At 49.7% G+C, this 21,747-nt stretch overlaps 3 protein-coding genes across 17 annotated transcripts in view; 2 read left to right on the top strand and 1 right to left on the bottom strand.

Moving 5' to 3' along the window:
* The window catches only part of CDC42EP5 (CDC42 effector protein 5), a 231,634-nt gene that overhangs the window by 105,198 nt on the left and 104,689 nt on the right, over nt 1-21,747 (bottom strand). Inside the window, exon 4 of one of the 15 annotated variants that reach the window (XM_079906973.1) lies at nt 1,253-1,421. The exons of 11 other annotated variants lie outside the window; for them this stretch is intronic. The gene's annotated coding sequence lies outside the window, so the exon portion shown is untranslated. Of the gene's footprint in view, nt 1-1,252; nt 1,788-16,872; nt 17,852-21,747 lie in introns of those variants that run through there. 3 more of the 15 variants (XM_079906959.1, XM_079906957.1, XM_079906955.1) reach the window with 3 other exon arrangements.
* Nucleotides 1,669-5,051, top strand: LOC307178485 (leukocyte immunoglobulin-like receptor subfamily A member 6; the record flags this gene model as incomplete). Its single annotated transcript, XM_079906677.1, has 7 exons — nt 1,669-1,702; nt 1,862-1,897; nt 2,079-2,356; nt 2,492-2,813; nt 3,044-3,340; nt 3,603-3,905; nt 4,627-5,051. The coding sequence occupies 7 exons, from the start codon at nt 1,669-1,671 to the stop codon at nt 4,770-4,772; spliced, it is 1,416 nt and encodes a 471-aa protein (XP_079762803.1). The 3' UTR covers nt 4,773-5,051.
* LOC307178484 (uncharacterized protein) lies at nt 4,898-20,307 on the top strand (the record flags this gene model as incomplete). The annotated part of the gene is given in 7 exon segments (XM_079906676.1): nt 4,898-4,960; nt 16,762-16,919; nt 17,016-17,105; nt 17,164-17,255; nt 18,235-18,630; nt 19,539-19,573; nt 19,577-20,307. Coding segments are annotated over 7 exon segments (1,557 nt in total). The 3' UTR covers nt 20,300-20,307.

Below are 21,747 nucleotides of genomic sequence, written 5' to 3'. Positions count from 1 at the left end.
TATTGGTTTCCTACTGATTCTGTTTCCTTGCCTAGGACACCCCCATTCGTCAGCAGACGGCTGTCCGTAGCACTGTCATCATTACTAGGGTCACTGTGATGTCCATTCCTGTTAAAGGCTCTGCCCTCACACCCCTGGTGTCTCCTAGAAGGCTTCTCCCGGGGCTGTCCTGGGAGTCAGGCTGACCAGGGGAGACTGCTGCAGCTGCTCTGCCCCGTGCTGCCCACCGTCTCAGACTTAGCATCTGCTCACAGCTGTGGCCTCAGGGATGGTCCAATGGGACCCTCACACTCTCACGAGGGTGGACGCCCAGGGCTGACAATCGTGGACTGAGTCTGTTTCATGCCACACAAGGGAGGTGGCTCAATGCTGACCATGGGCTTGGGGCAGTGAGCAGAGCTATCCCAGTGCCCGTCCAGAAACGCGGGGAAGTGGGGCCGCAGCTTCAAACTTCACCTGGAGCCCTGACCCCTCCCTGCCTGTGAGGACCTGGGTCCCTCTCTCTGTCCACACAGGTGGGAACCTCCTCCCTATGACCCTCTTGATGATCCCGGTCAGCGGGGGCCACTCAGCCTAGTTCCCTCTTCTTTGGTCTGCTTCCCTCTCCATTTGGGGAACTTTCTTTCTCTTTTTCTGCATGTGTCTGTGGGTACGTGTTTCAGAAATATTCAAAATAGCATTTCTCAGTGTTAGGAGCAGAGGAGGGCTCTTAGGTGGGCACCACAATCACCCACTTTGCCGTGGAGTCTGAGCCCAGGATCCTCTCATGTCCCACCCACTGCTGTTGTCACCTGCTCTGGAAATTAACAATGGTGATCCTGCAATGAACCTGACACCATTGAGCTCACAGCCATTCTGAGGAGTGGGGCTCGCGACAACATGCAGAGGAGGAAACTCAGGCTCAGAAAGGGCACTGCCCTCACGGTTACAAGAGCAGTGGGGACAGAGTTAAATAGAGATGTTTTCCTTCAAAGGGAGACCTCTAACTCAAATCAAGGTCCCCTCAGCTTCCAGGCAGGACGACAGGACGGGGAGGAGAGCCCTGTCCAAGGATCAAGGGCCACCGAGCAGGCAGGAACGACTCAGGGGCTTGTTCCCAAGAAGGTGGAGTGGACGCTGTTTCAAGAAAAAGGGAGAAGTCCCTGAAGGGGGCTGAGACAGAAAGCAAACCCACACTCTGGGGCCAGGGGAGCAGGCATGTTTCCTTCCTTATTGCCCCGAACTTCTCCTCTGTGCTCATTGCCACACTGACCTCCACGGAGCTGTAGGCAGATGTTAAACGAGTGTCTCTGCTGATCTGAGCTCTGCGGTGCAGCAGGAACCTGCAACCTCCCTGAAGCATTGCCAGGGCCTGGGTGACCCCTGTCCATGGGACCTGCCGATGGATCGGCTGAGGACGAAGGAGACCCAATGGGGAGGCTCTGAGAGGGAAAGACGTGCTCGGGTCACCCTTATATGGAAGGGGCGTCTCAGGAAGACACCGGGTCTGTCATGGGAATGAGAGCCAGGCTCCTGGGGAGGGGCAGTTCCCCTTCCTGTGGGGCTGCTGACGTGACAGCCCCGTGACGGGGAGGACCAGCCTCCCAGTGGACACACCCTCGGGTCTCCGTCCTGAGGGCACCGTGGTCTCCTCCATCTGCACCGCCTGGACCACAGGGACGAGACGCCATGACCCCCAGCCTCACGGCCCTGCTCTGGCTCGGTGAGATGGAGGAGGGGGAGGGGAAGCCCCAGCCAGGGAGGGACCCCTCCCCACAGCCAGGCTGCTCTGTCAGGAGACCCCAGGACTCAGGAGGCCCACGGGTAGGAGAGGCGCTAATCAGGATTCAGGGCGAACCTCTCACAGGGGTCTCTCTTCCAGGGCTGAGTGTGGGCCTGAGGACCCAGGTGCAGGCAGGTGAGTCTGTCCCCAGGTGTCCCACCTCCCTACTGATCATGGGGACAGGGGCCACCCCAGGCAATGGGGTGGGGATCAGCAGTTCTGAGCTGAAGGAGGGAGAGTCCGGGAGGTTGGGGGCTGAGAGCTGGGGACCTGGGGGTGAGGATGTCTTGTGACCCAGCCTCTGATGTCCTTCTAGGCACCCTCCCCAAACACACCATCTGGGCTGAGCCAGGCTCTGTAATCCCCTGGGGGAGCCCCGTGACCATCTGGTGTCAGGGGACCCTGGGAGTCCGGGAATTCCGTTTGGATAAAGAGGGAAGCTCACTTTCCTGGTACAGACAGCCCCCACTGGAGCCCGGGGACAAGGGCAACTTCTCCATCTCATACATGACACAGGACTATGCAGGGAGATATCACTGTTACTATCGCAGCCCCACTGGCTGGTCAGAGCGCAGTGACCCCCTGGAGCTGGTGGTGACAGGTGAGAGGACACTCGGGGGTCCCAGCATCGGGCTCTGCCCTCAGAAAGGGGGTCTGCTCTCAGGGGTGTGTCCCTCTCACAGCCCAGCCCTGGAGGAGGAAAGGGGCGTGTGAGCCCCATTTCACAAGCTCCCTCCTTCTCTCCTAGGGGCCCACAGGAAACCCACCCTCTCAGCCCTGCCGAGCCCTGTGGTGACCTCGGGAGGGACCGTGACCCTCCAGTGTGGCTCATGGGAGGGACTGCACGGGTTCATTCTGACTAAGGAAGGAGAACCCAAGTCCTCCTGGACCCTGGATGCACAGCGAGGCCCCCGTGGGCAGACCCACGCCCAGTTCCCCGTGGGTCACGTGACCCCCAGCCACAGGTGGACGTTCAGATGCCACGGCTTTTACAGGGACACCCCCCAGGTGTGGTCGGCCCCCAGTGACCCCCTGGAGCTCCTGGTCTCAGGTGAGGAGGTCCCACCCTGGCCTCACGTACTTCTTGAGGCACGAGACAGATTATTAGATGCTTTTCTCCCAGGATTGTCCCAGATGAGAGGGTGGGGTGAGGGGGGAGCGGGGCGCACAGGACAGAGACACAGAGTGTGAGCGACAGACACTGAGGCCTGGGGACCAGGACGGGAGAAGGGGCTTCATGGGAGGAACCAGCCCCTACAGCCCAGGCTGGTCTTCCCCCAGGTGTGTCTGGGAAGCCCTCCCTCCTGACCCCGCAGGGCCCTGTCGTGGCCTCTGGACAGAGCCTGACCCTCCAGTGTCGCTCTGACGTCGGCTATGACAGATTCGCTCTGTCCAAGGAGTGGAGACAGGCCCTCCCCCAGCGCCGTGGCCGGCAGCCCCAGGCTGGGCTCTCTCAGGCCGACTTCCCCCTGGGCCCGGTGACCGACACCCACGCGGGCCGGTACAGATGCTACGGTGGACACAACCTCTCCTCCGAGTGGTCGGCCCCCAGTGACCCCCTGGACATCCTGGTGGCAGGTGAGGAGCCAGCGGGTCAGTCAGGGACCCAGACTCTGCACAGGCCCTGCCGGGGGAGCCCCAGCTGGTGATGCTGGGACCAGGCGTGAGGGGTCCCCAGGGAGGGAGGGAGAGAGACAGAGAGAGACGGGGGTGGGCAGGGAGAGGGAGAGACTCGGAGAAAACAGAGACAGACAGAGATGAGGGGCCTCAGGGAGGCCCAGCTGAGTCGCAGTTCGGAACCAGGGGGCGGGCAGCCCCTCACCCCCCTTCGTCTCTCTAGGGTCCTTCCTTGACACGCCCTCCCTCTCGGTGCAGCCGGGCCCCATGGTGGCCTCAGGAGAGAACGTGACCCTGCTGTGTCAGTCAAGGAGCACAAAGGAAACTTTCCTTCTGTCCAAGGAGGGGGCAGCCCGGCCCCCACTGCGTCTTAGATCAAAGTACCGAGGTGGGCATTTCCAGGCCGAATTCTCCATGAGTCCCGTGACCTCAGCCCACAATGGGACCTACAGGTGCTACAGCTCACTCAGCAGTAACCCCTACCTGCTGTCACACGCCAGTGCCCCCCTGGAGCTCGCGGTCTCAGGTGAGGGACCCTGACCCTGTCCTCTCTGACTCAGTCAGCTCAGGGCTCTGTCCCCAGAAATGTCTGAGGTAGTAATGAATGAGGGGACACAGTGGGCCTCCAGAGAGGAGGACACTCAATGGCCCCTGACTCCAAAGTCTCATCACTGGATCCTGGGTCCTCAGCTGTTGAATCAGTGGGAACTCCCAGAAGTAGGAGAATAAGATTATAGGGTTCAATCTCAGACTGAACACAGAACACACAGCACTCAATTATTTCTGTCTTAAGAGACCACTTTTCTCACTGATCCTGAGCACCGGGGGCACAGCCAACTCTGTTCCAAAGTGATTCCAAAGCAGGTTCTGAATTCAAAGAACACATGGCAGCTGAGAGAATCCAATGAGGAGAGCAGATGGAACCTGGCATATTAGAGGAAGGGTTCATTAAGGAACTGTGTAGAAGCTCTAATATGAGAATTGGAGGCATTGAGGACACAGAACCCAGGAGAAGGGCTCGTGTCTCCCCAACTCCTCACTCACAACCTCACTTTACAATTCTCATGAGCAGCTGACACCATCCACCCGCCACAAAACAAGTCAGATCCCACGAGTGATGACATCACTCAGATATGGGGCTGGGCTCCGAGGGTCATGTCCTGTCAAGGAGAGGCAGGTTCCCTGGGTGGACATCCTGGAGTCTAGGGTGACTGGGATCTGCTCTGACCGTGTGATCTCTCGTCCAGAATCCCTACCCTCACACCCGCAAGACTACACAGTGGAGAACCTCATCCGGATGGGCATGGCCGGCTCCGTCCTGCTGGGCCTCGGGATTCTGCTCTTTCAGGCTCAACACGGCCACGGAGGACCCCAAGATGCAGCCAGGAGCTGAACACAAGAGGGAACCGTGCACCATCCGAGTGGTGGAGCCCTGTCACGACCGTATGTGCCCAGGAGGTTCTGGAAGAGAATCTGCAGCACGTGTTGTGTGAACTGTCTGACCAGGGAGGGAGAGACATGGTGTGGGTGCAGGAGAAGGCCCGGGAGTCCCTGTGGAGGACTGGGCCTCGGATAACCATGGTGCCTACCCTCCCCACCAGCGATGACTCTCCCTGACTGCCCCGTCCCCTCTCACCCCTGTGACGTGAGGCACATCCCACATGGCAGGTCTGTGTCCACAGCTTACATACCTTCATGCTCTGGCCCACTTTCATGTAATATATTTGGGTTTTTTTAATTTCCACATTGGCTGCTGTGTGCTATTGACCTCCATCCCTTCAGTCAGAAACAGAATGTCGTTTAAGTAACTGAATAAATGGGTGAACTTGGGGTCCTGTTTCGAACAGATAAATCCAAAACTCTTCCCTAAAACTCTCTCTGGACCCCTCAAGCCCTTCTCTCCTCGTCAGATGACACCGGGTATAGTTTCTCCAGAAATACCATTAGTGTGAAGGAACACCGTGGCGTTTGAAGTGACAGCCAGGTGCTGTGCTGGTAAACGGGCTTAGGAATTCATCATTGTGTAAAAAGCCCAGATGTGTGGCATTTGTCTCTTTCTTCAGTGTAAATCCTCTCTTCGGGCTTCCCTGGTGGCGCAGTGGTTGAGAGTCCGCCTGCCGATGCAGGGGACACGGGTTCGTGCCCCGGTCTGGGAAGATCCAACATGCCGCGGAGCGGCTGGGCCCGTGAGCCATGGCCGCTGAGCCTGCGCCTTCGGAGCCTGTGCTCCACAGCGGGAGAGGCCACAACAGTGAGAGGCCCGCGTACCACAAAAAAAAAAAAAAAAAACCTCTCTTCGTGCCCAATCTGACCCAGCTGGGGCACAGCTCAGTGATGACCCCGATACACACAGACATGTCCTTTATATAAAGCATCGCGAGTAGATCGTTTCCACTCAGCTTTATGCCCTGGTTTCCATGAAATGATCCTAGTCCTAGGCCTTTGCATCCTAGTCCGTCCCCATGAGAGGCAAAAGAGAAAACAATGGAAATATCAGTTGTGGGAGAAAACACTGAGCACTTTAAGTCCCAGTACATTACTGGTAGGTGTACTAACTGCCTCAGTCAATTTGGGGAGTAAATAACAATTATCGGTTAAAAGGAGAGACACACAGCTCTGACCCACAGTTACATAACTTAGGGAAAAGGTGGACATAACCATGAGTATACATTCAGGAGAACTGTGACACAGGGGTCGTTCACATTAGACAATATCATAGAAACAGATCTCACCAACTATGAATGGACTGTTATACATATGCAACCGAATTTTATATGACAGAAAAATACACAAAGGTAAACGGCTACAATAATACAGATCAATTTTCAAGCCTGATGGTCAGTAAGTAAAGAAAAACTATAAGAGTGTACTTCATTACATCAAATTCAAAAGCAGACAATGTGGGACCCAACTAAACAAAATAAGAATTTAAAGAGGAAAAATAACAATTGATACCAGAGAAATACAAAAAGTCATGAGAATACGATAAACAATTCTTTGCTAACAAACTGGACAACCTAGAAGAAATGGACACGTTTTAGGAACATACAGCCCACCAAAACTGAATCGAGAAGAAATAGTTAACTTTGAATAGACTGATCACTACGACTGAAATAGAATCTGGCATTGACATATACACACTACCAAATGTAAAACAGATAGCTAGTGGGAAGCAGCCGCATAGCACAGGGAGATCAGCTCGGTGCTCTGTGACCACCTAGAGGGCTGGGATAGAGAGGGTGGGAGGGAGACGTAAGAGGGAGGAGATATGGGGATATATGTATATGCATAGCTGATTCACTTTGTTATACAGCAGAAACTAACACACCACCGTAAAGCAATTATACTCCAATAAAGATGTTAAAACAAACAAAAAAAACCTCCCTGCAAACAAACACCCAGGACTGGATGACCTCATGAGAGAATTCTGCCAAACATAAAAAGATCTTACGCTGAGCCTTCTCAAACACTTCCAAAATACTAAGAGGAGGAAACAGTCCCAAAGGCATTGTCTGAGGCCACAATCACCCTGATACCCAAAACCAGACAAAGACACTGCCAAAAAGGAAAATTACAGACCAATATTTCTGATGAATATAGATGCAAAAATGCTTAACAAAATATTAGCAAACCGAATCCAACAACACATAAAAAGAATCACACACCATGATCAAGTTGGATTCATGCCAGGGTCACAAGGCTGGTTCAACATACACAGATCAATCAGTGTGATACAACAGATAAACAAAAGAAAAGACAAAACCGATTCCGCACTAGGAACTCCAGTTGGAAGAGCCAGGTGTGAGGCCTCTGCACGTGGCCCCCTGGGAGCAAGTGAAACCAGACTAAACACAAAGGAAAAAAGAAAAAGCCATCGCAGAGCTGTGACTATTTTCAAGGCTACTGTTTTTCTCTGTGAAACACACTGCCTTTGGGGCAAAACAAGGAAGAAGCTGGTGATTCTCATGTGCAGCACAGAAAGAGAGCCACTGCAGGCCAGCCTCCCCAACTCTGAAGGCACTCCAGCCGTGTGGCTGACAGGGTCTTGGTGCTCCAGCCGGGTGTCAGGCCTGAGCCATTGAGGTGGGAGAGCTGAGTTCAGAGACCACCAGAGACCTCCTGGCCCCATGAAATATCGATCGGTGAGAGCTCTCCAAGAGATCTCCGTCTCAACGCTAAGACACAGCTCCACTCAACGACCAGCAAGCTACAGTGCTGGACACCCCATGCCAAACAACTAGCAAGACAGGAACACAACCTCACCCATTAGCAGAGAGGCTGCCTAACATCATACTAAGCTCACAGACACCCCAAAACACACCACCAGACATGGTCCTGCCCACCAGGAAGACAAGATCCAGCCCCATCCACCAGAACACAGGCACCAGTCCCCTCTACCAGGAAGCCTACACAACCCACTTACCAACCTTACCCACTGGGGGCAGACACCAAAAACAATGGGAACTACGAACCTTCAGCCTGCAAAAAGGAGACCCCCAACACAGTAAGTTAAGCAAAATGAGAACACAGAGAAATACACAGCAGATGAAAGAGCAAGGTAAAAACCCACCAGACCAAACAAATGAAGAGGAAATAGGCAGTCTACCTGAAAAAGAATTCAGAGTAATGATAGTCAAGATGATCCAAAATCTTGGAAATAGAATGGAGAAAATACAAGAAACGTTTAACAAGGATCCAGAAGAACTAAAAAGCAAACAAACAATGATAAACAACACAATAAATGAAATTTAAAATTCTCTAGAAGGAATCAATAGCAGAATAACTGAGGCAGAAGAATGGATAACTGATCTGGAAAATAAAATAGTGGAAATAACTATGCAGAGCAGAATAAAGAAAAAAGAATGAAAAGAATTGAGGACAGTCTCAGAGACCTCTGGGACAACATTAAACATACCAACATTCAAATTATAGGAATCATAGAAGAAGAAGCGAAAAAGAAAGGGACTGAGAAAATATGTGAAGAGATTATAGTTGAAAACTTCCCTAATATGGGAAAGGAAATAGTCAATCAAGTCCAAGAAGCACAGAGAGTCCCATACAGGATAAATCTAAGGAGAATCATGCCAAGACACGTATTATTCAAACTATCAAAAATTAAATACAAAGAAAAATACTAAAAGCAGCAATGGAAAAGCAACAAATAACATACAAGGGAATCCCCATAAGGTTGACAGCTTAACAGTTTCAGCAGAAACGCTGCAGGCCAGAAGGGAGTGGCAGGACATATTTAAAGTGATGAAAGGGAAAAACTTACAACCAAGATTACTCTACCCAGCAAGCATCTCATTCAGATTCGACAGAGAAACTGAAACCTTTACAGACAAGCAAAAGCTAAGAGAATTCAGCACCACCAAACCAGCTTCACAACAGATGCTAAAGGAACGTCTCTAGGCAGGAAACACAAGAGAAGGAAAAGACCTATAATAACAAACCCAAAACAATTAAGAAAATGGTAATAGGAACATACATATCGAAAATTACCTTAAATGTAAATGGATTAAATGCTCCAACCAAAAGACACAGACTGGCTGAATGGATACAAAAACAAGACCCATATATGCTATCTACAAGAGACCCACTTCAGACCTAGGGCCACATACAGATGAAAGTGAGGGGATGGAAAAAGATATTCCATGCAAATGGAAATCAAAAGAAAGCTGGAGTAGCAATTCTCATATCAGACAAAACAGACTCTAAAACAAAGACTACTACAAGAGACAAAGAAGGACACTACATAATGATCAACGGATCAATCCAAGAAGAAGATATAACAATTATAAAGACTTATGCACCCAACACAGGAGCACCTCAATACATAAGGCAAATATTAACAGCCATAAAAGGGGAAAGCGACAATAACACAATAATAGCAGGGGACTTTAACACCCCACTTTCGCCAACGGACAGATCAACCAAAATGAAAATAAATAAGGAAACACAAGCTTTAAATGATACATTAAACAAGATGGACTTAATTGATATTTATAGGACATTCCATCCAAAAACAACAGAATACACTTTCTTCTCAAGTGCTCATGGAACATTATCCAGGATAGATCATATCTTGGGTCACAAATCAAGCCTTGGTAAATTTAAGAAAATTGAAATTGTATCAAGTATCTTTTCTGACCACAACACTATGAGACTAGATATCAATTACAAGAAAAAAACTGTAAAAAAATACAAACACATGGAGGCTAAACAATACGCTACTAAATAACCAAGAGATCACTGAGGAAATCAAAAAACACCTAGAGACAAATGACAATGAAAACACGATGGCCCAAAACCTATGGGATGCGGCAAAAGCAGTTCTAAGAGGGAAGTTTATAGCAGTAAAATCCTACCTCAAGAAACAAGAAAAATCTCAAATAAAAAACCTATCCTTACACCTAAAGCAATTAGAGAATGAAGAACAAAAACAAACCAAAGTTAGCAGAAGGAAAAAAATCATAAAGATCAGATCAGAAATAAATGAAAAAGGAATGAAGGAAATAATAGCAAAGATCAATAAAACTAAAAGCTAGTTCTTTGAGAAGATAAACAAAATTGATAAACCATTAGCCAGACTCATCAAGAACAAAGGGAGAAGACTCAAATCAATAGAAGTAGAAATGAAAAGGAGAAGGAACAACTGACCCCACAGAAATACAAAGGATCATGAGAGATTACTACAAGCAACTCCATGCCAATAAAATGGACAACCTGGAAGAAATGGACAATTTCTTATAAAAGCACAACCTTCCGAGACTGAACCAGGAAGACAGAAAATATAAACAGATCAATCACAGGCACTGAAATTGAAACTGTGATTTAAAATCTTCCAATACACAAAAGCCCAGGACCAGATGGCTTCACAGGCAAATTCTATCAAACATTTAGAGCAGACTCAACACCTATCCTGCTCAAACTCTTCCAAAATATAGCAGAGGGAGGAACAATCCCAAACTCATTCTATGAGGCCACCATCACCCTGATGTCACAAAAAAAGAAAACTACAGACCAATATCATTGATGAACATAGATGCAAAAATCCTCAACAAAGTACTAGCAAACAGAATCCAACGGCACATTTAAAGGATCATTCACCATGATCGAGTGGGGTTTATCCCAGGAATGCAAGGATTCTTCAATATATGCAAATCAATCAATGTGATATATGATATTAACAAATTGAAGGATAAAAACCATATGATAATCTCAATAAATTCAGAAAAAGCTTTTGACAAAATTCAACACCCATTTATGATAAAACCTCTCCAGAAAGTAGCCATAGAGGGAACTTACCTCAACATAAGAAAGGCCATATATGACAAACCCACAGCCAACATCATTCTCAATGATGAAAAACTGAAATCATTTCCACTAAGATCAGGAACGAGACAAGGCTGCCCACTCTCACCACTATTATTCAACATAGTTTTGCAAGTTTTAGCCACAGCAATCAGAGAAGAAAAAGAAATAAAACAAATCCAAATCGGAAAAGAAGTAAAGCTGTCACTGTTTGCAGATGACATGATAATATACATAGAGAATCCTAAAGATGCTACCAGAAAACTACTAGAGCTAATCAATGAATTTGGTAAAGTAGCAGGAGACAAAATTAATGCACAGAAATCTCTTGCATTCCTATACACTCATGATGAAACATCTGAAAGACAAATTAAGGAAACATTCCCATTTACCATTACAACAAAAAGAATAAAATACCTGAGAGTGAACCTACCTAAGGAGACAAAAGACCTGTATGCAGACAACTATAAGACACTGATGAAATAGATTAAAGATGATACAAACAGATGGAGAGACATACCATATTCTTGGATTGGAAGAATCAACATTGATAATGACTATACCACCCAAAGCAATCGACAGATTCAATGCAATCCCTATTAAACTACCAATGGCATTTTTCACAGAACTAGAACAAAAAATTTCACAATTTGTATGAAAAGCAAAAGACACGGAATAGCCAAAGCAGTCTTGAGAAAGAAAAACGGAGCTGGAGGAATCAGACTCCTTGACTTCAGACTATACTACAAAGCTACAGTAATCAAGACAGTATGGTACTGGCACAAAAACAGAAATATAGATCAATGGAACAGGATAGAAAGCCCAGAGATAAACCCACACACATATGGTCACCTTATCTTTGATAAAGGAGGCAACAATATACAATGGAGAAAAGACAGCCTCTTCAATAAGTGGTGCTGGGAAAACTGGATAGCTACATGTAAAAGAATGAAATTAGAACACTTCCTAACACCATACACAAAAATAAACTCAGGATGGATTAAAGTCCTAAATGTAAGGCCAGACACTATAAAACTCTTAGAGGAAAACACAGGCAGAACACTCTATGACATAAATCACAGCAAGATCCTTTTTGACCCACCTCCTACAGAAATGGAAATAAAAACAAAAATTAACAAATGGGACCTAGTGAAACTTAAAAGCTTTGGCACAGCAAAGGAAACCATAAACAAGACGAAAAGACAACTCTCAGAATGGGAGAAAATATTTGCAAATGAAGCAACTGACAAAGGATTAATCTCCAAAATATATAAGCAGCTCATGCAGCTCAATATGAAAAAAACAAACAATCCAATCCAAAAAAGGGCAGAAGCCCTAAATAGACATTTCTCCAAAGACGACATACAGGTTGCCAACAAACACAGGAAAGGATGCTCAACATCACTAATCATCAGAGGAATGTAAATCAAAACTACAATGAGGTATCACCTCACACCAGTCACAATGGCCATCATCAAAAAATCTACAAACAATAAATGCTGGAGAGGGTGTGGAGAGAAGGGAACCCTCTCGCACTGTTGGTGGGAATGTAAATTGACACAGCCACTATGGAGGACAGTATGGAGGTTCCTTAAAAAACTAAAAGTAGAACTACCATATGTCCCAGCTATCCCACTACTGGGCATATACCCTGAGAAAACCATAATTCAAAAAGAGTCATGTACCACAATGTTCACTGCAGCACTACTTACAATAGCCAGGACATGGAAGCAACCTAAGTGTCCATCGACAAATGAGTGGATAAAGAAGATGTGGCACATATATACAATGCAATATTACTCAGCTATAAAAAGAAACGAAATTGAGTTATTTGTAGTGAGGTAGATGGACCTAGAGTCTGTCATACAGAGTGAAGTAAGTCAGAAAGACAAAAACAAATACCATATGCTAACACATATATATGGAATCTAAAAAAAAAGAGGTTCTGAAGAACCTAGGGGCAGGACAGGAATAAAGATGCAGACGTAGAGAATGGACTTGAGGACACGGGGACGGGGTAGGGTAAGCTGAGACTAAGCGAGAGGGTGGCATTGACATATATACACTACCAAATGTAAAATAGATGGCTAGTGGGAAGCAGCCTCATAGCACAGGGAGATCAGTTCATGCTTTGTGACCACATAGAGGGCCGAGATAGGGAGGGTGGGAGGGAGACGCAAGAGGGAGGGGATATGGGGATACACGTATACACATAGCTGATTCACTTTGTTATACAGCAGCAACTAACACAACAATATAAAGCAATTATACTCCAGTAAAGATATTTAAAAAAGAAAACACAAAACCACATGATCATCTCAATAGATGCAGAAAAAACATTTCATAAAATTCAACACCCATTCATGATAAACACTCACCAAAGTGAGTACAAAGGGGACATATCTCAACATACTAAAAGCTATTTATGATAAACCCACAGCCAACATAATACTCAATGGTGAAAAGCTGAAAGCCTTCCAGCTGAATTGTGGAACAAGACAAGGATGCCCACTCTCACCACTTCTGTCCAACATAGTTTTGCAAGTCCTAGCCACAGCAATCAGACAAGAAAAAAGAAAAAGGTATTCAAATTGGAAGCAAAGAGGTAAAAGTGTCATTGCATGCAGATGGCATGATACTCCATATAGAAAACCCTAAAGACTCCACACAACAACTATTAGAACTGATAAGTTAATTCAGCAAGGTAGCAGGATACAAGACTAACACAGAGACATCTGTTGCTTTTCATTCCACTAACAGTGAAATATCAGAAAAAATGTAAAATATCAATCTCTTAAAATTGCATCAAAAATAAAATACCTAGGAGTAAACCTGATGAAGGAGATGAAAGACATATACTTTGAGAACTATAAAACATTGATAAAGTAAACTGAAGATAATTCAAAGAAATGCAAAGATATCCCATGCTCTCAGATTGGAATAACTGATACAGGTAAAATGGCCATACTACCCAAAGCAATCTACAGATTTCACACAATACCTATCAAATTACCCATGACATTTTTCACAGAACTAGAACAAATAATCCTAAAATTTATATGGAACCACAAAAGACCCAGAATTGCAAAAACAATCCTGAGGAAAAAGAACAAACCTGGGGGCATAACCCTCCCAGACTTCAGACAATACTACAAAGCTACAGTAAACAAAAGAGAATGATATTGGCACAAAAACAGACCCAAGGATCAATGGAACAGATGTGAGAGCCCAGAAGTAAACCCATACACCTATGGTCAATTTTAGTATTCGACAAAGGAGGCAAGAATATACAATGGAGAAAAGACAGTCTCTTCAACAAGTGGTGCTAGGCAAACCGGACAGCGGCGTGTAAAAGAATGAAATTTGAACATTCTCTAACACCATATACAAAAAAAAATTCAAAATCAATTAAAGGCCTTTATGTAAGACCAGATACTATAAAACTCCTAGGGAAAAACATAGGCACAATACTCTTTGACATAAATCACAGCAATATTTTTTTTGGATCCGTCTCTTTAGAGTAATGGAAATAAAAAATATATATAAACAAATGGGGTCTAATTAAACTTAAAAGCTTTTGCCCAGCAAAGGAGACTGTAAACGAAATGAAAAGACGGCCTACTCACTGAGAGAAGTATCTGCAAACGATGGGACCAACAAGGGATTACTTTCCAAAATATACAAACAGCTCATGGAGCTGAATATCAAAAACAAACTACCAAGTTAAAAATGGACAGAAGACCTAAACAGACATTTCTCCAAGAAGACATACAGATGGCCAACAGGTACATGAAAAGACGGTCTACATCACTAATTATTAGAGAAATGCAAACCAAAACCACAGTGAGGTTATCACCTCTACCGCTCAGAACGGCCATCATCAAAAAGTCTACCAATAATAAATGCTGGAGAATGTGTGGCGAAAAGGGAACCCTCCTACACTGTTGGTGGGAATATAAATTGGTGCAGCCACTATGGAGAACAGTATGGAGGTCTTTTAAAAAACTAAAAATAGGGCTTCCCTGGTGGTGCAGTGGTTCAGAATCTGCCTGCCAATGCAGGGGACATGGGTTTGAGCCCTGGTCCGGGAAGATCCCACAGGCCGCGAAGCAACTAAGCCCATGAGCCACAACTACTGAGCCTGCGCTCTAGAGCCCGCGAGCCACAACTACTGAAGCCCGTGCGCCTAGAGCCCGAGCTGCGCAACAAGAGAAGCCACTGCAACGAGAAGCCCGTGCACCACAATGAAGAGTAGCCCCGCTCGCCGCACTAGAGAAAGTCCACAGGGAGCAACGAAGACCCAAAGCAGCCATAAATAAATAAATAAATTTATTAAAAAAAAAAAAGAGTTACTGTCTGGGGGACAAGAGGTGGGGAGGAGCAGAAACGACTCAGAGGTCTGGATGGAGAGGAATGACCAGAAGGTGCTGCTGTGGATAGAAACAAGGAAGTCAGAGAGGAAGGGTCTGTGAGAAACAAAACCACGTTCCCAGTGCAGGAGGCAGGTGGTGGTTCCTGTGTGTCAGTTGACAGGCTTAGAAATATCTCCCCGAGCCTCCTTCTCCCCTGGGGTCATCCGTTCTGTGACAGCCCCACCGGCTCCGCTAGACAAGCAAGGCAGACAGTGGAGGAGCCCTCAGTGCTTCACCCGCTTCCACCTCACATACAATGAACCCATCCAACAGCCCTGGCCCGAAGCCCCGCGAATCCAAGACCCTGGTCCAGCACCACAGTCAAGCTCGGCGGCAGACTCAGGACTGGTCGCTGCAACCCAGCACCTCCTTCCTGGCTCTTCCACCCCAGGGCCTCACTCCCAGCTGAGGAATTTGATTCTCATGGCCCCAACCTGATCTACTGCAGGACCCTCCCCTAAAAATAATTCTTCCAGGGTCTCCACCTGCCTTCAAGTAAATTCCAAGTATCTCCACGTGACATTCCCTGAGGCTGACGATCAGAAGGGGCTGACCTCTCAGGACCAGCGAAGCTAACTCCTACCTCAAAGCAAGCTCCTCCCAGTTACCCACCTCCCCTCCCCAGACGCACACCTGAGTTCTCACCACACTTGTGTCTTCTCAAGGGGTCATCTTTGAGCCGATTATGAAAACCACAGACCCCTTTCCAAACCACCTAGAAGTCTTCCTGATTCATCCCACTCAACTGCGAATGTATTTTGTTGTAGGATTTCTGGAAGGGTTACAGAAGAAAACCTCATCAACCACTCAGATACTGACCCACTCATCACCTAGTGGTCAGATGGTGCCGGAGCTCTATCACTGTTTATTACCACCACAGTCCTCCCACAGTCCAATCCCTGCAGAGCGGCGACCATCTCAGCACAGCTGTGTGTTCATACCTTCCTTTCCGGAAAATTACCCTCTTGTCTCGAGGATAAAATCCAGGCACACTTGCAGGGTGCACTAGACCCTGTAGGACCAGGGCCCTGCATCCCCTGAACTCCAGTGCTCAGAACAGCTCCCCCTCTTCCCGGCCCAGGGTGCCGGCCCCTCACCACTCCTGTGCTAACCTCTATCAGCTTGGGTCTCTCCTTCTCCAGAAGGTCCCCGCACTTCCATCACAAGCTTGCTGGGCTTCCACCTGTCACTGTGCCTCACTGTTTTTCTCCTTCTGTACAACTGAACAAAACTAGACCCAAATTATTTATTGTCTAAATAGGTATTGTCTGGTGTCATCATCCGAGCTCCCTGAGTCCAGGGAAAGAATCGGTCACCGTCACCAATGAATCTCACGTCTGGATATAGTAACTGCTCAATAAACGTTGAAGGAAGGAACAAATTTCGCATTTTCAGCATCTCGGGAAAGGGAAGGGGCTTCTCCAAGGTCACACAGGTTCTATGAAAACCAAAATCAGAACTGGAACCAAGCAGTGCGCTGGGCGGTGCCACGCATGTGTCTCTTGCTTCCACGGTGTTTGGACTGAACAGACCCAAGGGCGCCCCTTCCTCCAGACTCGGACCACCCTCCAACCTTTTTTCCAGTCACAACCTTGGAATCACCCACTCAGCTCTCCTCGCCCTCCGGGACCAGCCAACACCATTTTCTGAGCTTAGCTCCTTACTGCCGACCAAGCAAGAGCTCCCAGATTCGTCACAATTCCTCCGCCAGGTGGAAGCCGCAGTCACCCGCCTGGTAACGTGCGTCTGCCGCTCTCCCACACCTACCTGTCTCTGCGCTTGTCTTCCGACACGACGCAGCAGCTCGCGAGGGCGTGAGACATCGTTTCGCGAACGGGCCGAGGAGGAGCCGGAGGGCCCGAGCTCACTGGAAAAGGCAAAAGCAGCGCTGTGGCCGCGCCCTCTTCCAGGACGTGCCGAAGCCGTCCCAGGAGCGTGGGGAAAGCCCAGGACGCCGCGGAAGCCGCCCGGCTGACGGAGAAGAACCTGCGCCAGGCCCTGTGGGTCCGCAGGCCCTGGGCTCTGCCCGCGCAGACTCCACCTCTGGACTTCCTGGAGCCACTTCCTGGATGAGCAGGTGAAGCTCATCAAGAAGATGGGCGACCGCCTGACCAACCTCCGCAGGCTGCTCGGCCCCCAGGCTGGGCTGGGCGAGTGTCTCTTCCAAAGGCTCAGCCTCAGGCACCACTAGGAGCCCCTGGAGCCCAGCGGCCTGTGAGGAGCCCCTCCGGGCTCAGGGCTTCTGCCTGCAGCCTGTCCCTGCAGCCACTGGGCAGCTTGTTAACCGCCCTGGAGCCCTCTCCGCGCCCTGGGCGGAGCCAAAACTGGGCTGCTCCTAGGCCCTGCCCTGCATCCTCAACTTCCTGTCCCGGGACGAGTGTCACTCTCTGGCTTTGGGTTTGGGCCGAGGAGAGGCAGAGTGCGTGGGGTCTGGTGAGACCCACATGTGGTCTGGAAGGTCCCAGAGCCTGCTGTCTCCTGGGCCCCATCCTGCAGGCAGAGCAGCGTGAGGCCCTGGGGGGCTGTTCCTCTTTCTGAGAGGCTGCTATGAAGGAACCCGACGTGTCACACAGAGCCTGCACCTTGTCACCCCCCGTGCATCTGTCTGTCCTGCTGGCTCTGTGGACTTTGTGAGACACCAGCACGGCTGGGGACCATGGGAGGCACAGCCACGACCCCGACCCTCACTGCCCTTCTCTGCCTCACTGAGCTTTGGGGAAGGGAGCGGGGAGGGGGCCCCTCTCCTCCCAGGTCTTAAGCTGAGAGACCCCAGGTCTCAGGAGATCAGTGGGGGCAGAAATTGTGGGGGAGGAAGGATGTGCTCAGCCCCAGATCTGACCCCAGAACTCAGGGCCCAGACCAGGCCTGGAGCATCTATGATGTGTGCTGGGGGATGGGCGCTCACAGGGAACTCTCTCCCAGGGCTGAGTCAGGGCCCGTGGATCCAGGTCCAGGTAAGTGAGGCCCCCCAGACCTCCTGCTTCAACCCAACAACCCCCTGGTCATCTGGGGGGAACTCAGCAGGTCTGAAATGATGCTGACCTGTCTGGGAGGGGCCTGGGGAATGACACCTGGGGAAACTGACGGGAGAAGGGCACCCCTAACTCTTCAGGTCTGATCCCTTTCCAGGGGTCCTCCCCAAACCCTCCATCTGGGCTGACCCAGGTGTCATGGTCACCAAGGGAAGCCCTGTGACCATCTTGTCTCCGGGGTCTCTGAGGGCTGATGTCTACCGTCTGTATAGAGAGAGGCCCTCTGGACTCTGGGAGGCTAAGGCCCCACAGGACTCCAGTAACAAGGCCAGTTTCCCCTTTGAATCCTCGAGCTCAAGCACTGCAGGGCAGTACCAGTGTGTCTATCACTGCAGGAAAGACAGGTCAGAGTGGAGTGACCCCCTGCCCCTGGTGGGGACAGGTAGCAGGGAGGACCCGGGTCCCCTCCCACTGCGGCAGCGTCCTTACAGGCAGAGGGAGCAGAGTGAGGGCTCAGGGGGACGGACGTCTCCCCTCACAGCCCACACCTGCGGTGAGCGGGGGGAAGGTCCCCTTTAACCCAGCCCCTTGCCCTCCCTCTCAGCAGCCGCGCCCTGTGGCGGCCTCAGGAGGGGGCGTGTCCCTGGCAGCTCACAGTTTGCAGCGGGCACTCTGCACCTGCTGAAGGAGGGCGGCGCTGACCCGCCCGACGCCGGACATCGAGGACCCATGGGACGGGACAGGCCGTGTGCCCTGTGGGCGCCCTAAACTCCTCCCGTGGGGGAACCCGCGGATGCTATGATTCTCCCAGCTCCCTGCACATGTGTGGTCACACCCCAGTCACCCTCTGCATCGCCAGGTCACAGGTGAGGGCCCCCAGCCCCATCGTTTCCTGGACCCCTGACCTGAGCCTTGTGCCCAGTGAGCCCTGGGGTGATGGGGGGTCAGGGGCAGTGGCCTCCCGGGGTAGAACCACTGGCGGGAGGCCTGGGAGGGACCAAGAGAGCTCTCACTGCAGCCCCAGTGAGCAGTGTGGGGTGTGCGTCCCCCTCGGTGCCACTGTCCCTTCTCTGCAGGGGTGTACAAGGAGCCCTCCCTCTCAGCGTAGCCGGGCTCTCTCGTGCGCCGTGGAGAGAGCCTGATCGCCGGTGAGCAGCCCCTGTCCTGCGCAACGTCCTGACTGTGCTGTCAGGGTGCTGGGCCCAGAGCCACCCCTGGTGGTGATGGGGTCCTGGGAGGGGTCCTAGAGCAGACATTGAGATAGGGCAGTGGTCCAGGGAGAGTGAGTGAGAAAAATGGAGCGGGTGCCAGGAGATAAGAGAGACCCACACAGAGGGGCTGAGAGCAGCTGAGAGGGGGTCACAGACAGGGTCCCTGGAGAGAGGATGGTGGTCCCTCAGCTCAGGGTCAAGGCTGTGTTGGGGGTGGCTCTGTACACATCACGACCTTCCTCGCCCCCAGGAATGTACAGGAAACCCTCCCTCTCAGCCCAGCTGTAGGCCTCAGAACCCTGCAGAGAGAACGTGACCCTGCAGTGTGGCTCTGAGGTCTGGTCCGATCCCCTCCATCTGTCCAAGGAGGGGTCACTCACTCCTCCCCAGCACCTTCGTCTGCAGGACACGGCTCCACCCTTTCAGAACAACTTCACCTTGAGTCCTGTGACCTCAGCCCACAGTGGGACCTACACGTGCTACAGCTCACTCAGCACCTCCCCCTCCCTGAGGTCACAGCCCAGCGACCCCTGGAGCTCCTGCTCTCAGGCGAGGAGCCCCCTCCCCATATCCATCGAGGAGCCAGACCCTCGGCTCACAGCCCTGTCCCAGGGCAGCTCTGAGCTGGAGGAGAAGAAGGGGGACGCAGGGACGTCAGCCACAGGTGGCCCCACCCCACGGAGGGAGGGACAATACAGGGGGAGTCCCTCTCCCTCTACTCCACTCACCCCACCCCAGGGTCCAGGCAGTGCTAGGTGTGTGCAGAAGGGAGACAGAAGAGCGAAAGCTCTGAACTTTGAGGGAAGACGTGGAGCTAAGAACAACATGAAGATCCAGACACGCGCCACATCCTCCTTCTGTCCTTGTTCCAGGCAGCACTGGGGGCCTGCAGACTCTCACCCACATGCACGAACGCCATGTCTGCTGAGTAACAGAGTCCTTCCTCTTAGCCTAGAAGAGACACAGTCTCCCCAGTCCTGGCCTGAACTTCTGTTAACCCTTCCCCACTAAACCTTTACAGAAGGGTCGCTTCCCACTGGACCTGGGGCTGGGAGTGGAGATGAAGGAAGGAGGGGGCTTCATGTCTCAAGTATAACTGAGGTCACTGGTGCCTATTGGGTGGTCATAGTGAGAAGAAATGCATGAAGGGGAAGATGCCCAGCTGAGAGAGGGAGAGAAGAGCAGGTGCCCTCCTCGCCTCTGTCTGGGTGCTGATTCCTAGGAGCACTTAGAGTCATCACGGCACCTATGGAATCAGCCCCACAATATGAAGGGCAGAGTGAAGGTGGCCTCTCATTTTCGGGTCAGGGAGGTGATGGGATTCACTGGAGAGCTACATGTAAGTCATCAAATTAGAACACTCCCTCACACCACATACAAAAATAAACTCAAAATGGTTTAAAGACCTAAATATAAGACATGACACTATAGGACTTTCCTGGTGGCGCAGTGCTTAAGAACCCGCCTGCCAATGCAGGAGACATGGGTTCGAGCCCTGGTCTGGGAAGATCCCACATGCCGTGGAGCAACTAAGCCCGTGCACCACAACTACTGAGCCCGTGCTCTAGAGCCCGCGAGCCACAACTACTGAGCCCGCGTGCCACAACTACTGAAGCCCACGCGCCTAAAGCCCGTGCTCTGCAACAAGAGAAGCCACTGCAATGAGAAGCCCACACACCACAGTGAAGAGCAGACCCCGCTCGCTGCAACTAGAGAAAGTCCTTGCGCAGCAACGAAGACTCAACACAGCCAAAAATAAATAAATTAAATAAATAAATAATAAATAATAATAAATAATAAATAATGGGAGAAAATATTTGTAAACAATGCGACCAAAATACACAAACTGCTCATATGACTCAAACTCAAAGAAATAGACAACCCAATCAAAAAATGGGCAGAAGAACTAAATAGACATTTTCCCAAAGACATACAGACAGCCAACAGGCTCATGAAAAGATGCTCAACAATGTTAATTACTAGAGAAATGATAAGTGAAACTACAATGAGGTATCACCACGGTACAGTCACCAGGGCTAACGTCAAAAACTGCAAAGAATAAATGCTGGAGAGGGTACGGAGACAAGGGAACCCTCCTACACACTTGGTGGGAATGTACATTGGTGCAGCCACTGTGAAAAACAGTAAGGAGGATGCGCAAAAACCTCAAAGTGGAGCTACCACATGATCCAGCCCCCTGGGCATACGTCTGGAGAAAACCATAATTTGAAAAGATACATGTACCTCAGTGTTCATAGCAGCACTATTTACAAGACAAGCCACATAGCCAAGACATGGAAACAGCCACAGTGCCCATCAACAGGTGATGGATTAAGAAGATATGGGATATATATGGTACATATATACACATACATATATATACGTAATGGAATATTATTCAGCCATAAAATATGAAAATTGCCATTTGCAGCAGCATGGATGGAACTAGACAATAGTAT

Source organism: Stenella coeruleoalba, assembly GCF_951394435.1.
Source record: "Stenella coeruleoalba genome assembly, chromosome: 20".
NCBI classification, from domain to species: Eukaryota; Metazoa; Chordata; class Mammalia; order Artiodactyla; family Delphinidae; genus Stenella; species Stenella coeruleoalba.
The sequence above is the reverse complement of the archived record's forward strand: the minus strand, read 5'-3'. Positions and strand labels throughout refer to the sequence as shown.